This window comes from Podarcis cretensis (assembly GCF_951804945.1).
Source record: "Podarcis cretensis genome assembly, chromosome: 8".
Lineage (NCBI taxonomy): Eukaryota > Metazoa > Chordata > Lepidosauria > Squamata > Lacertidae > Podarcis > Podarcis cretensis.
In genome coordinates this window covers 41,822,554-41,841,537 of record NC_137177.1, presented here as the reverse complement: position 1 = coordinate 41,841,537, position 18,984 = coordinate 41,822,554, and the positions used below count along the sequence as shown (strand labels likewise).

General features: G+C 40.5%; 1 protein-coding gene and 1 long non-coding RNA gene across 5 annotated transcripts; both read left to right on the top strand.

Moving 5' to 3' along the window:
* The first annotated feature begins 619 nt into the window (after positions 1-619).
* Positions 620-15,338, top strand: DNAAF1 (dynein axonemal assembly factor 1). Of its 4 annotated transcripts, none has more exons than XM_079988289.1 (15): positions 620-800; positions 1,763-1,900; positions 2,647-2,785; positions 3,422-3,529; positions 4,300-4,423; positions 5,097-5,188; positions 6,340-6,561; positions 7,746-7,912; positions 8,491-8,612; positions 9,865-10,058; positions 10,357-10,617; positions 11,664-11,773; positions 11,919-11,981; positions 12,924-13,272; positions 14,680-15,338. In XM_079988289.1, exons 3-15 carry the CDS (start codon positions 2,659-2,661, stop codon positions 14,727-14,729), a joined length of 1,989 nt encoding a protein of 662 aa, XP_079844415.1. In that variant the 5' UTR covers positions 620-800; positions 1,763-1,900; positions 2,647-2,658; the 3' UTR covers positions 14,730-15,338. The 4 variants fall into 4 exon arrangements, with proteins under 4 accessions (XP_079844415.1, XP_079844414.1, XP_079844413.1 ...); XM_079988288.1 differs by having other exon boundaries at positions 2,644-2,785; XM_079988287.1 differs by lacking the exon at positions 1,763-1,900 and having other exon boundaries at positions 621-800.
* A 172-nt stretch (positions 15,339-15,510) lies between these two features.
* On the top strand, positions 15,511-18,915 carry LOC307222825. Its single transcript, XR_013841888.1, has 2 exons — positions 15,511-16,797; positions 17,638-18,915. It is a non-coding gene; the product is annotated as an uncharacterized lncRNA (long non-coding RNA).
* Positions 18,916-18,984: the final 69 nt, after the last annotated feature.

Genomic DNA, 18,984 nt, shown 5'->3' with positions numbered 1-18,984 from the left:
CACTTCTGGGTTCCAGGCGAATGGCAGAGCGGCTTCCATTTGCGTGACAATATGATTCCTCCAGGAGCTAAAACTGCAAACAAAGCCAGTCGAAATGCTAAAAAGAGGGGGCCGTGTTCTTCCGCCCGCCCGTTCCCTCACAGCACACGCAATTTAAATCTCCCTTTTCAAGTTGTAAGCGACGGGCTACATTCAAATTAATTTGTATAGTATTAAAACCTCAGCCTAAAAGCGTCAGAGGTTGGATTCGATGGCTTCTGTGACCCCCTCCAACTTTTATGATTCCTTCTAGCAGTGACTTTGGATTGGGGGGTCTAGAAGCTTGTGGTCTTTCTTAAACCCCAAATCTCTGATAAAAAGAATCATTAAAAAATCTGAAGGAACCTCAGAGGTCATCTGATCTAACCCCTTGCCTATATTAATGTCTGCTTCTTCCTTCGTGAGTATAGGGGCCTTTTCCCGTGAACTGAACTCGGAAAGCTTCACTATAGAGAAAACGGGAGGCTGCTCTGCTTCTTTTTTAGAGGACCATTCGGTGGGAGGAGGGGCGGGGCTGGAAGCGAGGCCCAAGTGCGTCACCCAACTCTTCTCTCGCGCGTGCGCAGAGTCGTCCCTTGGTCGGCCCGTCGCCATGGCAACGGGGGAAAGCTGTTGGAAAGGAGCCGTTGAAGGAAGAAGCCGGTGTGGTTGGGTGAAGAAGGGGCTCGGGCAGCCAGGCTTCCCCCGGTAGCATCTCCTTAGTGAGAGGAAGGATGGCGAAGACACCTTGAGTGGGCAGCGAAGAAGAGAAAGAGAGGAGGGTATTAAATGGGGACAGCAAGCTGGGGGGGGGGCGCGTGTTTCAAACAAAGAGGTGCTGGGGCTAAGCAGACCTGTCTGGGAGCCCCTGCTCAGTTACGTGGCGCCCGGCTGCAGCTATTGCTCCCGAGCAGGGGTTGTGCTCTGCTTATGCCCAGAGAAGTATTCTGTGTTACTTTAAGTGGGCTGCTGCATAGCGCAAATCACGCAGTGGTTCTCAACCTGTGGGTCCCAGATGTTGTTGGACTACAACTCCCATCATCCCTGAGCTCTGGCCTTGCTAGCTAGGGGTGATGGGAGTTGTAGTTCAACAACATCTGGGGACCCACAGGTTGAGAAAGGCTGCTGGGGGTGAAATTTAATTTTTGCAGATTTATTCAATGAGTGGTTTTGGGTGCAAGGAATTCAATTCTGCTATTGTTTTTGTTATTGGACAACTTGGTAAGTTCACATTTGATAAGGAAGCATGTAAACTGCTTCCGGAAAACCAAAGAATTTTAATTTTGCCTTCTGAAAGTATCGGCTAATACTTAAAATAATAACAACAAATAATATAGCTGCAAGTTCTTGGCAATCATTTTTAGGTGAAGCTGTGGTCTTGCCGATCCCCACGACAGGGTGAGCTCCCATTGCTTGGTCCCTGCTCCTGCCAACCTAGCAGTTCAAAAGCACGTCAAAGTGCAAGTAGGTAGGTAAATGGCGTTTCCGTGCACTGCACTGGTTTGCCAGAAGCGGCTTAGTCATGCTGGCCACATGACCCGGAAAGCTGTTTGCGGACAAACGCCGGCTCCCTCGGCCAATAAAGTGAGATGAGCGCTGCAACCCCAGAGTCATCCGTGACTGGACTTAATTGTCAGGGGTCCCTTTATCTTTACCTTTATGCAATTTCTCTTTTACTTACCCCAAGAAAACTAAATTATATTAATTATATTAATTTAACCAAAATATCTTTTAAATTCCCAAGTCATGTTGCAACTTTTTAGCACCCCTCATTTTGGAATTTGAAAGGTGAAAAATTCAACAGCAAGCAGAATAACCAACAGCATTGTGGGCATCTTGAAAAGCAACAAACAACACTACATCTCAGAAGTCAGGCATATAAGTGAGTGTGGGACTGCGGCATAAGGGGAAGACACATACCTAGGAGTAAGCCGCATTGAATGTGATGCCATGCTGCACTGTAATGTATTTCTACAGTAGGCTACAAGAGAGGGGAGAGATGGGACCACAGCTCTGCTGGAAGACCAGCAACATTTGGCTCCTCATTCTAGCTGGCCACTACAAGAATTATGTAACTGAGAAACGGGGCTTAGGTTTTACCTGTATTTCTTCCTACATCCTCCTAGTCCTTTTCCCATTTTTGTCACCTGTCAAATTATGAGCCCAAGTACTTGCCATCAATATTTGTAGGCTGTCCTGGGAGCCGCTCTTTGGCAGAAAAGCTGGATAAAAATGCTGTAAATAATAAATAGTGGACTGTAATTTCTTATTAAACCAATGTACTATTAGTGGGGCAGAAGAGTTAATGGACCAGCATCTTGCCACCTGTCTATTTCAGGTATGAAGGGCTTCTGGCCCGTGGGCCTATTATACCCAGCTGGGGTTCTAATTTGGTCTGCTGTGCTATTTTTGCTTTGCCAAATGCAGGGACATTTATTCATTTACAAGATTTGTATACGGCTTTTCTCACACAATGTTTCTCAAAGGGGTTCATGGTCATCATACAAAATAACAAAACATTTAATTTAAAACTATGATTTGCACATACAGTTATGCTTGAATGATCTGAATAAATACAAGGTAGAGAGTTGTGGGGCATGCTGTAACTTTCCTGTTGTCTCTCAGAAGGAAAGCTTCAAAATGCATCCACTCAGTGAAGAACCTGGGTCAGGAGAGGCTGTTGCAGGGGAAGAGAATGGTCAAGGCATGAAAGACTGCAGGCAGGTGGACACCTGTTCCAACAATGAGGACAACTTAACAAAATCAGGTAGTTCTTGCTATTGGAGGTTGTGTGTGTGTAACTTTTGAACATGAAGTAATTTTGACAACACCTTGGGCTAAAATGAATGACAAGGCACAACTTTCTGCCATTTTGTTAATATATTTTTTAATTTGGCAAGGTTTATATAACGCTTAAAAAAACCAGAAGTGGTTTGCATACAATAATATTAAATACCAATGTTAAGGTTTAAATTAATCTATTATTTATTATTTTTAATTAAAAATAGTAAGGGGGACTGAGTACTTCCCTGCTTTACTACACAAGCATAGGAGTTTTTGTATAGAACTGAACAAAATGTGGCCAACTTTGGGAATGTTCACCATTCTTATTGCAATGATGCCCTGTCATTTTCCTGACCTTTTCTTTTCTTGCACTTGTAAAAGCTCCTGCAAGAGAGAGAGAGCCACATATAAAACTAAATTAATGCAGACATACACTGCAGTGCAAATACAGTCCCTACAGATACAGATTCCACTGTTGTGAACAGATGTGTATATTCTGGAATATTACATGCATGCAACAAAATGAAATGAGAGGCCTCCCTCTGGAGTGCCCATCTCTTTGTTTGAGTTAGCAGATTTAAACATCCACTGAGCCTGTTTCCATCTGTCTGAATTTTAGAACTACAGCCTCAACTCCCAGAAGGAGAACAAGGAACAGAAAAAGATCCTGCCAATGAGCAACTGAAGTCGGAAATTATTAGGAATGACTGTGGTAATGGAGAACCAGGTAAATTACATGAAAAATATCAGTACTATAAGTTACAGACCTATGAAAGATATTGCCACATTAAATTTCCCGTCAGGATACATACTCCTCCTGGGTGTTACAATGGGGGATTTCTCTGATCCTTAGTCAGCAGGAAAACACTGGTGCATTGCTTGCCCTCATGCTCGAAAGCTAGATTAAGTGGCTGATATATGGTGTGATGGACTGGGTGAATGATGGGACCATGTAACTTTTATTCTCAAGTATTTTCTAGCTGGGTTATTCTACTCCACAGTTGCATACTGCAGCCACCCTTTGCGGGGGGGTGGGTGGCTGGGGGAGAGACTTACTCCTGTGTCTTTATCAACTGTCTTGGTGCTTTTAAGAGCATAAGAACTGCTTTGCTGGGTCAGACCAAAAAGATTGATTTCAAGACTGTGATCATTGGGAGGCTTCAGTTTTCTTGGAATTTAATTCTTATTTATGTTCAATTTCAGGCAAAGGAGTAAGGCCAGTCAGACCATTCATTTCACATAGCAAAGGTGGGAGGAGGCCAGAGAGAGCCTGCAGCAATGTTTCTTGTTTATTTCTTGATTACATTTTTATCTCCCTTTTCTTCCAAAGAGCCAATATGGCATATTGGTTATACTGCAGCTATCAGTAGGCATTACTGTATGTAACAATTAGCTCATTGAAGAAACTTTAGTTTCTGCCTTTAAAGTGAATTTCCTGGATCTATACATTTAAAATACATTCTGCAATATACTGTATTTTCACATATAATCTCCAAGCACCACAGAAGAGAGACAACTCTGTGACCAACATACATCAACAGAATGAGGAAAATAGAAATGGTGACCAAGTGCCGGCGGCTGGCTCATCCTGTGAACAATCAAACAAACAAGGTGGTTTGAGGTAATTTAGTTTTTATTGGTGGTCTGTCTTTAACAAATCAGGGAATTTTTTTTATAGTGCTGCCAGTCTCTTAACCATGTCAAGGTATTATGAGTAGGCTCACAGGTTACCCTCCCTGACATGAATTCCCCAGTCACTTCCCTTAACTTTAGCGTCATGCTATGTCTACAGTGGTGCTATGGTTAACCAAAGTTAGCTTTTAATTGAAGTTTGAAAACTAGGGTTTTGAAGCTGGATCAGTGTCAGTAATGAACTTGATAACATAATTATAAAATCCAGACTACTTGTTGGTTTTGCACTGAGCCTTTGTGTGAAAATTCTCTCAAGAGAGCATGCATTTTATGCAGCCAGCATAAAATGTCACAGATTTCAGATATGCAACAGCTGACCAAAAATAATACTCTCTTTATTGTTAAATCTCACCCTTCAGCAAACTTAAAAACAATGAAATTAAAACAACATTCTTTAGCTATTATTCTGGCTGGATTCAGTGTTCTGTATGCAGTGCCTCTGCTTCCCCTCTGAAAGTGTGATCCAAGGATTGGGGAACTTTCTGAACCTTGGGGAGGAAGTTAGTGAAAATATCAATATTAAGCAGCACATCTACCTTCTAAATAAGCAGGTGGAGCTTCTAGAGTATGTACTCTACTCACACTACTCCTTAATGTTTTAGAATGACCAAAAAGATACTGAGGGACCTCTGCAAACAGCATAAATTGTATGTGACCCCATCCTTGAACGACACCCTCTATCTCCATTACAAAGGTAAGGGCCAATCTGCTAGCTATATTGTAGCAAAAGAACTGAACATGAACACCTGAGAACATAGAAATATAATTTGTTGAAATATTGTAGAATCTAAATCTAGGTCAATGTATACAAATATTTTATTAAATGTTTCAGAAGTGCATGTTTCAACTCCCATCTGTTCTGGCATTCTTTGTTCAACAACAGCCAGCAGATGCCTCTGGAAGCAAACCAGTAGAACATGATGGGGGTAGTCTTCTCCTGTCTCCAGCATATACCAGTATCTGGTATTGATGTCCACAGTCTTAACAGGGAGGATACTTCTGTGATTTTTGTGGTAATTCTGTAAGTGAAGATCAAGACTCAAGCTAAAGTTAGTAAGCCCAGGTCCTATGCATCTTTATGGAGCAAATCTCACTGAACCAAGGGGCTTATTTCTTTCTTTATATGAGCCCCTCTCAGTTCAATGAGATTTAGTTCATCATAAGTAAGGATTTATAGCATCTGTAAATGGATCTTTGACAATATATTTAATTTTTAAAATCAGCTGTGAGAGGCTCAGATTTTGATAGGAGCAGTGGCAGTGGGGAAGGGGGTGTTTAACTCATGGTCTTCCCAATCTGAATTGCTCCTCCTCTCCCACAGCTGTTAACCCTGCAGGGGCAGGGTGTGGGGGGATACTGGTTCAGTGTTGCTTTCAATGTAACTGACTTTCAGTGGAGTATATTAGCTTGATTGGGCCCCTGGATCTCCTTACCTGCAGCAAAAATGAAAACAGGCTCTGCTTCTTTTTTAAGATCTTCTTCAAATAACAGTAGGCTAGTTGGTTAAGCCAGTATTTGTGTACCTATGTTTAAGTAATTTTATGTGTGCAATGCAGATATCACCCGATAGAGGGACTTATTTGTTCATGCATGTTCCAGTTTGTTGGTATCATTATTACATTGTGGTGCCCAGAACTTGACAATACTCAAGCCTTGGAGAAAGCCAAGAAAAACATGAATGGAGATGGAGGTTGTGGAGGGCAGACAAAGGAAAGCATTCAACAGTATTTTCTTGTCCATGGGTCCCCACTTTAAGACCATATCCCCACTCCTTTTATTATAACAACTTCATTCTGAAATATGGTCCATGTTGCCACTGTGTTTACTGCATTTTTCTTCCTGCAGGATTTGATCGTCTGGAGAACCTAGAAGAATATACAGGATTGAAGTGCTTATGGCTGGAATGCAATGGCTTGACTAAGATCGAGAACCTGGATGCACAGACAGATTTGCGTTGCCTTTATCTGCAGCTGAATTTAATAAATAAAATTGAGAATCTTGAACCCTTGGAAAAGCTGGATTCTCTCAACCTCAGCAACAATTATGTCAAGACAATTGAAAACCTCTGTAAGAATTCTAACTTCACTGAAATAAGATCCATAACCTGAACACAGTGTTATTTAGTGGTGTTACGGTCATACATGTAGGGGCACCAATGTGTTAAAACTCAGTGCAAAACATTTCTGCAGCAATTTCTGGTGGCTTCTGTGGAGGCAAATGTTGTTGTTGGCATCTTGTCTGTCTTGAGAGACAATGGTGTGCGCCTCTGGGGGTGAAGTCAAATCACTGTGTTAGCAGCACTGAAGTGACCTCCCTGGGATGTAAGCCTGGATGGTGTCTATGGAGGTCCAGGGCTACCCAGACAACAAAACTCTCTCCCCCCGCCTCCCCACTCCCTTCAGCCTCACTGATGTGCTTCAAAGGAAAGCAGAGCAATATGCACTGAGTCAAAAGGAGGAAGGAGGAACATTTTCAGCACTGAATGTCTTCAGTGCAAACTTTTTCTTTAAATTCCAGTGGAGTGAGCCATACAGTGGAGTGAGCCATATTGGGAACCAGTTGGGGGTGGGGCGTGATGGTGAGTGTTGAAGCATTTTAACCCTTAGCTCCACAAAGGGTCCTAATCTCAAAATGAGCCCCTGTGCCTGTAATTTGTGAAGGGAATGACACAAGGATAGTAACACAAGGACACAAAATAAAACTAGCACATACTTTGGGCCTTAAAATGAACTAATGTCTATAGTCATATGTCCAAGAGAAGCAATGCTGCAGCCTCATCATGAAGTGTGTTTTATTGATCAACTGCAGAGTAAGATTACTTCCTCCTACATCTAATCTAAATTCCCCTTCTTGAAATAGACCCCTTGCCCCTTAAACTGTTGTCATCAGATGTACCGGTACCTCTATACTTACATTTAACTAACAAGCATTCCTAATTACAATTCTGTGGCCAGTTAACCTGGACCCCTATACTCTGGGACTGAACTGGGCTTTGCGGTTCCAGTTTGGTATGACTGAGGACTTTCCAGTGTTTCAGAGGACAATATGTGGGTGTGTGCATTTTAATCTTGTACAGTATACCCACAAGCAGAACTTTCTGAGAATCTTGCCCCTATGCCTAAAATGGCAACCTTGGTTGGGCTGTAATTGGTTCTGGTAGCATAATCTTGTTGCCTTTGTTATGATTCCTTAATTTATTTGACGGTCCCATTCATTTTACTTATTCTAATGGTATCCTTACTTTTCAACAGCTTGTTTGAAAGTTCTGCACACTCTACAGATTGCTCACAATCAGCTGCAAACAGTTGAAGACATACAACACTTACAGCAATGCCCAAGTATTAGTGTCCTTGACCTCTCTTACAATAGGCTAGATGATCCAAACATTTTAGATGTCCTGGAGACCATGCCTGATTTGGTAAGCCAAGAATAACTCTAAGATTGCTTTATCTGATCACCATTTCTCAGGCACAAAATGATTCTGTTCCACTGAACTTACTGCACTGTGGAAGGATATATGCTGTATCCAGTGCTTTCAGGGACATTAACATGCCTTAATAAAATTTAGAGTCGGGTGGTAGGAGAGGAAATACTGTAATAAATTTGCATAATCAGGAAACAAAATCCTTGATTGGTTATGTCAATATGAGTATGCTTGATTCAGACCTGCCTTATGCAAGAAGAACAGGGGCCACAAGGAACAGGTAGCAGGTTTAGCTCCCACCCCAGTAATGTCTCTGAGTGCACCTTTTTCCTTTCTTCTGCAGGAGTGAATGAGAAGAAGGTGCAGTTACTTCAGTTATGCTTACAGTGTTGCTATGGGGGTTAAGTGAACAAAAGTTTACTCAGACCTGATCCTATGAAAATGATTTAAATAGATATATATTCAACTATTTTTAGTTCCAGGATGGCTTCACATGTTGTACAAAAATAATTTCTACTGTTGCATTTTAAATAGAAGCTGATTTCCTTTTTTTTTTTTTTTTTTTTTTGCAGCGTGTATTGAACTTAATGGGAAATGAGGTAATAAAGAAAATTCCTTATTACAGGAGGACACTTACCATCAGATTGAAACATCTGACGTATTTGGATGACAGGCCAGTGTTTCCAAAGGACAGGTAAAGTGGGAAAGGAGAGAGTGAAGAGATGACCAGTCCAAAATATTATTAGTAGCCTAATCAATTCTGACTATGTTGTCTGAAAAATGGGTATATTAACAACTAACTTCATGGGGCTGTTATAATACACACACACACACAACCACAACAGAATGGCCTGTAAGATTCTGATCCTAAACAAATTGCTTCAGTTCACTAATGTGACAACCCCCAAAGCAATCACTTCAGGAGAGCAAGCTTGTGACTGGGGCAACAGAGGTAGCACAATTTAAAGACAGTCTCATTCATTGATTCACTTTGTTTGTATTCCACTTTTTCACCCAAGAGTCATGATCAAAGTGGCTTACAACAAAGAAACGGATGCATTTTAAACAAACACTACAAAAACAATTTCTTAATAACATAGCAAAACAGAAATATAAGAACACAGAGAAAACCACATTTCAATACACAAATATAACAAGATTACTTAAACAACATGCAGCATCCAATAGCAAAAATAGCAAGGGAACTTCACAGTTTCATCTTAGTCCTAGAAACACCCTTCTCTGATGTTACTCCCCCAATACTGACCAATCCAAATTGTAAAATGTATGGAGGAGGTCCTGCTGGTGGTACTGCCAATGGGTATGATCCAGAGTGATGGTGACAGTGACCCAGGACCAGGCTTTCTCTGTTGTGACACCCTGATTATAGAACACCCTCCCTGATGAAGAGTGTGTTGTTATTTAGACTGAAACTGAGGACCATTTTTGGTCACTGTACATGAATGGAAGATGGATGTCAGGAGGCAGGTAGTTGCTATGTTTTGCATGGTTTGAAATATAATTTTGGTAATTATATTATATAAACATTATATTTATGATGTTGTATAGCTGTCCCAGGCTCCCTCCAGAGGAAGGGTGGAATAGAAATCCAATAAATAATAATAATTTTACACTCCCACATAGCAGCACTGTTCACACATTTTTTATTACTATTTTAGTTAGCCACCCCACAACCAAAGTTATCTAAAATCCATATAATGCCATCAAACATAACAATGACAATTAATTAAGCACAAACCAGGGAGAGTAAATTGCCCTTTCCTGCAAGTGCAGCTGGATGATAGGCCCAACAGCAGCACTGCACACTTTCAGGCTGTGGAAACTGCCAGACATATGAGTCTGTTCATTATGTAGACATAAGTTCCGTGGAAATTAATGCAACATCATTCCATGTGTCTGATTGTAGTCATCTTTATTCTTTCCAGAGCCTGTGCAGAAGCCTGGGCTAAGGGTGGCCGTGAAGCTGAACAAAGTGAAAGAGAAACATGGGAGACGAAAGAAAGGAAGAAGATCCAAGACAGTATTGATGCTCTTGCCGCAATCCGGCAAAAAGCTGAAGAGAGGAAAAGGCAGTGGGAAATAGAAGAAAAAGATGGAACATCAGCTGACAGTGAAGAAGGTTTGTGTTTAAACTTTTGAGCAGAAATACTGTGCCACCATAGCTCTTTTGAGCATCCAGTGGGGGTAGGGTTAGGGTTGGGGCAGAAGCACACTTGCTGAACTTGTCCCCTCTTTATGCCCCAGTTACTTACTACCTTCCATGCAGTCAAGGATGAACTTCCCAGAAGAGGAAAACCTTTATATCCTTTTGGAAGAAAACCAATAAATGGACTGAAGTGACATTGCTCAACAAAAACCCAAGGATTAGGATTAGTTGCATGCACACTTATTCTCTTTTTGTTTTGGGGCTGTTCTAGAGGAAAACCCATCTTCAAGCAGCAGCACTGAGACAGACACTACAGGAAAGGACTCGTGTACTTTGGAAGTGTTGGAAACAAAGGAGAAGATTGATAAATTTGTGAAGGACAGCATGGATGCCCACAAGGAGGCTGTGGCTGAAGGAGCAATTATAGGAGATCAGTCGGGGAGACCAGAGAGTGGTCATAGAGGTCATCATGAACAGGAAGTACAAGAATCGAGCTTTGACATGCATTCAAATTTTACATGCACTGCAGAAGGTATGTATGTATGCATCTATTTAGTTGTTAGTGCATCTTTTATCCTGGAAATCAAGGTGGTCCTCATGGGGACTCCCAGACACTCTCCCATCCAGATACTGACCAACCACAAACCTGCTTAGCTTCAGCAAGGTGGCTGCATCATGTGTCCTTAGACCATGCACTAGCAATACTAGTTGAAACACCATCCATATTTTGGTTGTAGAGTTGGCTGGGGAAAAGGTTCATCCATTTCATTTCACCAGGGCTCTGAAGGTGGGGTTTGTTTAGTTAGAAAAGTTTATCCACATATATAGGTAACATTCTATAGGGAGGCTGCAAAAATGCTTGCATATTGCAGCATTCCACAAGAGGGACAATATTTTGTGAGTAACTTGACTAGCAGATCTTCACGTCAATTCTGAAGAGTCCCAGGAATGTGCAGCACTCATGTAGAAAATGTCTCTGCAATTCAGATTTTGTGCAAAGTCAGTCATATAGGTTGCAGTGGGTCCCCAGGGCCCCACGGGATTTGACATCTTTCTGCAGGGCCTGCAAGACAGAGCTGTTCCGCCTGGCCTTTGGCTTGGACTCAGTCTGACCCCTTATATGGGATTTGGTATCTAATTTTTTATTATTTTTTTTTGCTGCCTCAGGTAGGACTAGCATGGATAGCTGGCTCGGGTGAATATCTGATTTTTCCTCCCTTTATAGTCTTGATTTATGGGCTACTACTAGAATGTGGCTGCATTTTAAGCTGTATTTCAAGACGTATTTTAATTAACTGTTTTTTTCTTTTTTTCTATTACGTTTTATTGTAATTTATATTTGGTGTTAGCCACCCTGAGCCCGGCCCTGGCCAGGGAGGGAGGGATATAAATAAAATTTCATTATTATTATTATTATTATTATTATTATTATTATTATTCAGTGACAGAACAATTTTTTGACAGCCTTTTATTAGGGACAGAGCATAATACAAAAGAGAGAGAGCCCAGTATAACCTTCCCATTTCTATACTTTTATACCTAGATCTGTTAAGCGTTTTGTCTCTTTCATTTTTTTAGAGATGCCAGTAGATATGATGGCTACACCTGGACATTTGCTCACTGAACTTGCTGACCCTGCAGAGATAGAGCAAATTAAGTTGGATGTACCAGAGAAACTTTTTCTTGATGTATGTATTAACTAAGGGAAGAAAGGGTGGGTTATGGCCAAGATGAAACATCTCAGAAATGGGTTTTGTATTTCCACAAACACCAAAATTTTGTATTTTAAAAATTACTTCGTTCAGTAAACTCCAGAATAACTTTAATTTTAAGGAGCTACCTGATTTGGAAGATGTAGATTTGGAAGTCTCACCAGGAGAGATCTTCACTAGAAAGGTGAGTTATTCTATAATAGCACAGTGCTTTCTTAATCCTGTGTTTTTACAGTTAATTTAGGTAAATTCTTAACAGAGCTACAGCCTTTTTTGAAGATCAGGAGACGCTAGAGATATTTTAATATTTAAAACCTCAAGCACATATGCACAGGCTTGTATGTTCAGAACAAGTTGAAATGTGCAGATAAAATACATGGTTGTACTACTTCAAAATGTATGTAGGAGGTGTAGCAATCAATCATGGCCCAATGGGCATGGATGATGGGAGTTATACTTTAGCAGCATCTGGAGGGCCAAAGGTTCACCACACTTACACTAGGTGCTCCATTGCAAGCCCCACTTTCTGCAGAGATGAGCTCCACTCAGGAGCTCCAACCAGGAGCTCCTGAGTGGAACCAGGTTTATATTTGGTGACCAATGCAAAATGCACTGAATGCAAGCTCCACTGCTGAGGAAGCATCAGCAGCACAGCTTAAGGTTCTCACATGTCGCTTTGTAGCCATGACTTTACTGACATCAGCTGTGAGAGAGCTAGGCATCACTGGAAAAACTTCCTCATGGGCCAAATTAGAACCACTGGCAGACTAATTTGGTCCACTGTTGAGGAGTTAAACTCTCAGTGTGCTTTGGAAAGCAACATCCCTTAGAATAGTGTGAGGGTAGAGAGTATCAAGACTAGACTGGGGAAAATGTATGGGGTGCCTCACGTTCAATTTTTTTATGGTAGCCCAAATCTCAGTTGTACGGGTGTATGGTATGTATATATCTCAATTTTAACTCATGAGCTATTGCTGCAATCCGCTCCAGTTGTATATTTTATCTTTATGAACGCTGTTTTTATTGTGTTATGTTATATGAGCTGGTCTTTGACCATAATAAATTATCTATCATCTATGCCAATACAGACATTTTCAAGCTGGTTGTTGTTTTTTTACCTTTATAGCCAAGTTCTCCAAAGATTGAAGTGATTTCTGAAGCAAGTGATGACAGAGACTTCATAGTTGAAAGAAATACAGACACTTCTAGGAATATAGAGACAGAAGAGATTCCAATCTCTATCTTTTCAAACACATGTAAGATACCCGAAGTCTGTCCAAAGGAAGCCATAGAACCCATTGTAACAGACCTTCTAACACAACAAGAGGAAGTATTGGAAGCCAAAGTACAACCAGCAAAACCCTTGATCGAAGAGATTCCAGGGCCTTTGAAACCATTAACAGATGATAAAGCAGATGAATTAATTCCAGACATTGTGGAAAACGGAGAGAGCCACATTGTATCCTCTTGCACAGGTAAATTCACATAGACATGATTTTGGGTCCACCTGCTTGGGTTTTTTTAAGCCACCTGTTCATTTTTTTAATAACGGGACAAAGCACCATCGGTATATGTGCCCTATAGCTTCGCAACTAGGCTGCAGTCCAACTATGTGCTATTAAAGAAAACAGTTAATGGTAGCTTCATCTCTTTCCAGGTCCACACATAGTTAATGTGGCTGGCTTATAATTACAGCTAAATGCTTACACCTAAAGCCTAACTTTATTTATTTATTTTTAAAGTAACTCATTCATTTCAGTGGTGCTATTCTTGAAGTGATACTTGGGGCCTAATTTCAATGAGCTTCTATGGATGTAGAGGTGTGTATCTTTCCCTTAAGAGATGTCCATATATGGACATCACATTTACATAGGGGCTGTGCATAGAAGAGCTGAATATGTCTCGATCTGATACACATAAAGCTTCTCCACATAATGACTACCACAATTATGGATTCTGCAGGCCCTGTGCAAGCATGAACTATATGAGTGTAGGCTTCATGCAAACATAATTTTTGTTTGGGTTTGCTTGGTTTCATGAATTGTTATTTTTGGTATGGTTCATTTTTATGTTCACCACTCAGAAATTCTAATTGTTAAGCAGTGTATAGATGCCTTAAATAAATAAATATTATGGCCAATTGGTTGCCATTAGGAAATCTGGACAGGGGATGGACATGCGCAGTGGGTAAATGAGGGACATAATTCCACATATAGAAGTCAGTCTAAACTGAACCTAGAATCTGAGCCTATGGAAGTCTTGATACAGCAAAAATCCTCCTATGACTGGTAGGTATTGCAAAGATGTGCTTCCTAGAGCATAGAATTCACACACTGGTAACTGGTGAGACCCCACCATTGCTGTCCTAGCTGGACTGATCCCATTGGATCATTTGGGCTTGCCTGACACTTGCAAAGTCCTGCATCTGGAAGGGTGTTTTAAACAATGTTTCTGCACAAGGTAATTGAGCATTTCCCCATGTGCTTTAGCTTCTCAAATGTAAACATCCAGCGATTGATTGGTTTTTTGCTGCTTGAAATATGATGTCCTCGCTCATTTTTTAAGAAATGAGGTTCACAGACACTAACACTAATAGTTAAGAGCTTTGAGGAAAGGGGCTGTTGATAAGAAATAGTGATTGGCTTAAAGCCATATTGTGGGTCTGTGGTTGAAGAGAGATTTGACCTGGGGCCTTCCTGGCTTATAGCTTACATTGCAGGAATGAACTGCAGTGACTACTGAGCGGTCCAGTTTAGACCGAATCTTAGCTGTCACTCCTGTCTTTGGACTGGCCTAATAACTGGTCCTTCTCTTCAGGAAGGCATTTGGGGAGAGTATAGCTCCTATGTCCAGAAACTAACTGAAATTTTACCTCTTAACAGGGAATATCTCTGAAGAAGATACAGAGCAGCATACTCCTGAAAATAAATGAAGACGTGTTGTATGAATTTATAAAATAGAAGCCAAGATATTTCCCATTGCTCATTAGCATTACTGCATCACAGCGAGTGCTGTAACCCTAACATTAGTCACAAATGCTTTCTGTGACACTACTTGCAGGCAAGCAATCCTGGCAAGCAAAAGTCCAGTCTCTCTTCAATAGTTGTGCCTTACTGTTACCACACTGTGATCAATGGCAGAGCAGGCAGTGCCATGGTGCAGATGGGGGCCTTATGCATTGGTCTTTCCAGGTGCTAAGCAACACGAGCTCACCCACAGTATGCATCTGTGAAAGTTCAATGCCACCAAGTCAGGTAACCAACATTTAAAGTATGAATTCAGTTTTCAGTCTATTTTCTTTCATCTGTTGAGAAAAGGTTGTTTTATCAGTAGCATCCAGCAAAAATGAAGATCATTTAAGTCTCATTTATTTTGGTGGGAGTTGAGCACATGCTTAACTTTCTCCCCCTGAAATCACACATACTTCACTTTTATTGGATTCTGCTCTAGGTTTGTAGAAAGTCATCGCCATTGTTTTGTTATTTTGGTTACATGTTTACTTTTATTTGTAATTCAGTCTGAGTAAATGATTTTATTCTCAGCTTCTTGAATCATTTGTTATCCGACTTGTGGTGGGGTATATTGAACACCCATGACATCAGCATAGACAGAGAAACCCAACAAGCTAGCCTTCACAGAAAGGCACCTCAAACCTCTTAAAAGCATCCACTCCCAATCTCCACCCAGAACTTTTGGCTAGAGTCCACCTTCCACATTTAGTGCCCTAGTCCCACCCCCACAAAGCATCACAGCTTCTTTTGTTCATTAGGAGAGTAACATTTGCTCCTGGCCAGGTCACCATCTTAATTTGGGGGCTCATGATCCTGATACGGCTACAAATATTATTTGTGGTATACAAGGCGGCCATTCCCAAAGTACGATCACCTTGCAGACAGGTAGTGTTGCAAGGTCTTTTTAGGCCCTGTGGCTGCTGTGGTCACAGGCTGAAGGACTATCTGGTTGAACATTGCTTGTAAATTATAATTTGACAGATGCTTAATGAATGGAATACTTTACAATTGTTTCTGCTTATATGCATCTTTGCAAATCAAAACAAATGCTAGTAGCATGTGTAAAAGTATAAGTATCACCACCCTGATCTATGTATATATAATTATAAAAGCACACAGAGTTGTGACTGGATGGTTGATGGCTTCTAACAGAATGCAAGTGAGACATGCAATCCCTCCCCCTATACAAATGCATTAACTGCTATAAATATTTTTATAATTTAAGCCATGGTGACAATGTTAAGGTGAAGCAACACAAAAACAACCCACTGCCCCCAACACTGAGTGGGCCTAAACTACCTCACAGGGGTAAATAAAACAGAGTAATCCCATAGATACCTCCAAGTTCCCTGGAGGAAAGGCAAGATTACAGTATGGGAAAATAGGGAGGCAAGTCTGTTTATCTAATATAGGATGCTATTGATATTAATACACAGAGAAATAAATCCAAGGAAAATAAAAGGCTGTGAAAGCAGAACTTTATGAGGACAAAAGAAAACCTCTTTAATTAGCATACCTTGTAAAACTTTACAAATGTACAGCATAGTGCAAAATTGCAGGTTCAGCACATCAACTTCAAGTATAAAATAAAATAAGCATAAAATAGCCAAGAAAACCAATCACACACACTACCTTTCAAGAAAAAGTCATTGAAGTAGAGATAATTCTATTCTCCTTGATTTTCACTTTCTGAAGAAAACTAGATAAGAGGGGTATGCACTCTAGTGAATCACTTTATAATCAGAAAAGGGTTGGGAGCTAATTTGTTTCTCAGTCAATATCATTTTTTAAAATGCTGCACCTGTATCATTGCAAGTGGTGTCAAGAGAGCTACAAAAATGTATAAAACTCTAGATTCTACAAAAATTACAGATTGCTACTAAACAGATTGTGCTAAAGCTGCAAAGGGAAGAAAATCATCTTGTCTACTCTTCAGAAATAATTCTGCCCAGCTAAGTTACGATGTGGAAAATCAGCTGAGAAGCGATGGTACATGTGTGTGCATGTACACATGTGCTGCTGTGTGTTCCAATCTGTAATGTATCTACACTTTGGTATATAGACAATGTGTGGTGTGTGTGCACTGTGGTATGTGCATTCATATACTCTGTGTGTGTGTCCATGTCAGCTGCTAGCATTCAGATCCCAGAGGGGTTGCAATGGAGTAAGGAAGCTTTTGGCACAGAAATGGTTAGCAGGCACACATGCTGGTGCTAAAGCATTCCTTCTACCTGCCCCTTTACAAATCATCACTACCACTAAGGCTATGCTTAATTTCTAAACTTAGGAGGGGCTAGGGTAAAAATCAATGCCTCTCTAGTACAGGTATGTGTGGGATGGTGTGCTTACTGAGGAATGAGGAAGGCATGTTGCACATGCTGAGAGGTACTCTGTTATGATATGAGGTACCATGTTCTAGGTCTAGGTTCTTCTAACAAATAGTTTATCAAGACTTAGCTCTTGTCTAAAATTAATTCTGACCTAAACATATTCTTTCTCTGTTCTAAAAGGCCTAACTACTGACCGGAACTGGCTTAATAGTCATTCTCTCCCCACAAATTAACCATGCAAAATCCCATTCTGAGAGGGTAGCATAAGAGAAATCTCAGTATCCTCACCAAGCTACATGTGCCAGGAATCTAGGGAAACCATAGCCATTAAATTGGCAATAAACCTGATAAAGTTTCAGTATAGAAGCATTACAGTGTATTAGTAAATAAAAATAAGGCTTTGCTACTCTCAAAGTTTTGTAAAAGCGAAGGAAGCCAACTGATGCATTCTCACTCATCAATATATGTCTCACTTTCCCTTTATTTTCATCACACACAGTTTAAAGTATTCTGGAGGGAGTTTGTGTAGACATGGAGCATGCACAAATCTACAGCTAAATAGAGGAATTCTGGAGTGACTTCAGCCCCACAGCTGCCTCCACAGGGGCATTTTATGGGAACAAGCTTTCTAAGAGATAATCCTGTCAGTGGGTACTTCTGAGACAAATGATTTTCCAGGTGTTAGGAATGCTGATCCAATGTACCAAATTCCTGTAAGCCGACCAGGAACTGGGTTGAATGCCATGTTCATCCTTGCTGGACCACATGGCAGGCAAAGGAATCAACAAGATGAGGGCAGATGACAGTCCAAAGCAAGGCTTGGCAAGAAATATACACAAACATTTTAATGAGTGCCTTTCTTTCAATGCTAAATCATGCAACCCTATTACATAGGAAGTTGCTATCTGGATGCAACATCTCCCAAGGAATCTATCATTATCACTTTACTCCAGCTCAATAAACCATAATGTTATGCAAGATAATCCTTAGGTAATGATTTATGTAAATATCCCTAAACAGATACATTTTGGAACACCATGTAGCACAATTAGGTGACTAAAAATAACAGTCAAGTCCAGCAAACCATGGTTTATAAATCAGATTTCCAGCAAAGCACAACCTGTAAATCAGGAGTAAGCCCTGGAAAGAAATGGTCACTTTTTAGCTCACCTCTCTGATGCAAAATCCCTCCACTTTTTCCTTATTAGCCTTAACCATAATTCAACACATTACATTCGTATCAAAACTAACTATAGTTTAGATTAACCCTGTTCCCTTTTAATCAGATGTTACACACTAACATCAAACCAAGGTTTCAAACATTAACTAAGAGAGAAATCTATGTTAGCATTAATCATGGTTTCAAAGCAAGCAAGCAAGTGGTAAAGGAGAGAGTAAGAAGAGTTCATATTCCCAAGAATGACCCCGATATCTTGGGTTAATAAGATCAGGGTAAGATGACAAGGAAGGGTTATTTCAAGAGAGGAGAAGTTCCATGTGTTCTCAAGGCTGGATCTCACAAATGTATTTTGAACAGCAGGAAATCAGGGCTGCATTTGTAGCCACAGGTCCTATAGATTTCTGCAAACTGCACTCACACTTGCAATTTTAAGACATGCAATGACTCTCCAAGGATCACCCAGGATTGCAAAGACAGGTGAAAATTGAAAGAAACAAATCATGTACTGTACATCCAAAAACTAACAAATTTTCAAAGTTTGCTTTTAGAAATTGAACTTTGCAGGATTTAAAATAAATAAATATAAAGCTACAACAATTATCTGTGAAGTCGTAACATTTTTTCACAGGTTCAAAAAAACAACAATCCCAAATTTAACAATGCCCA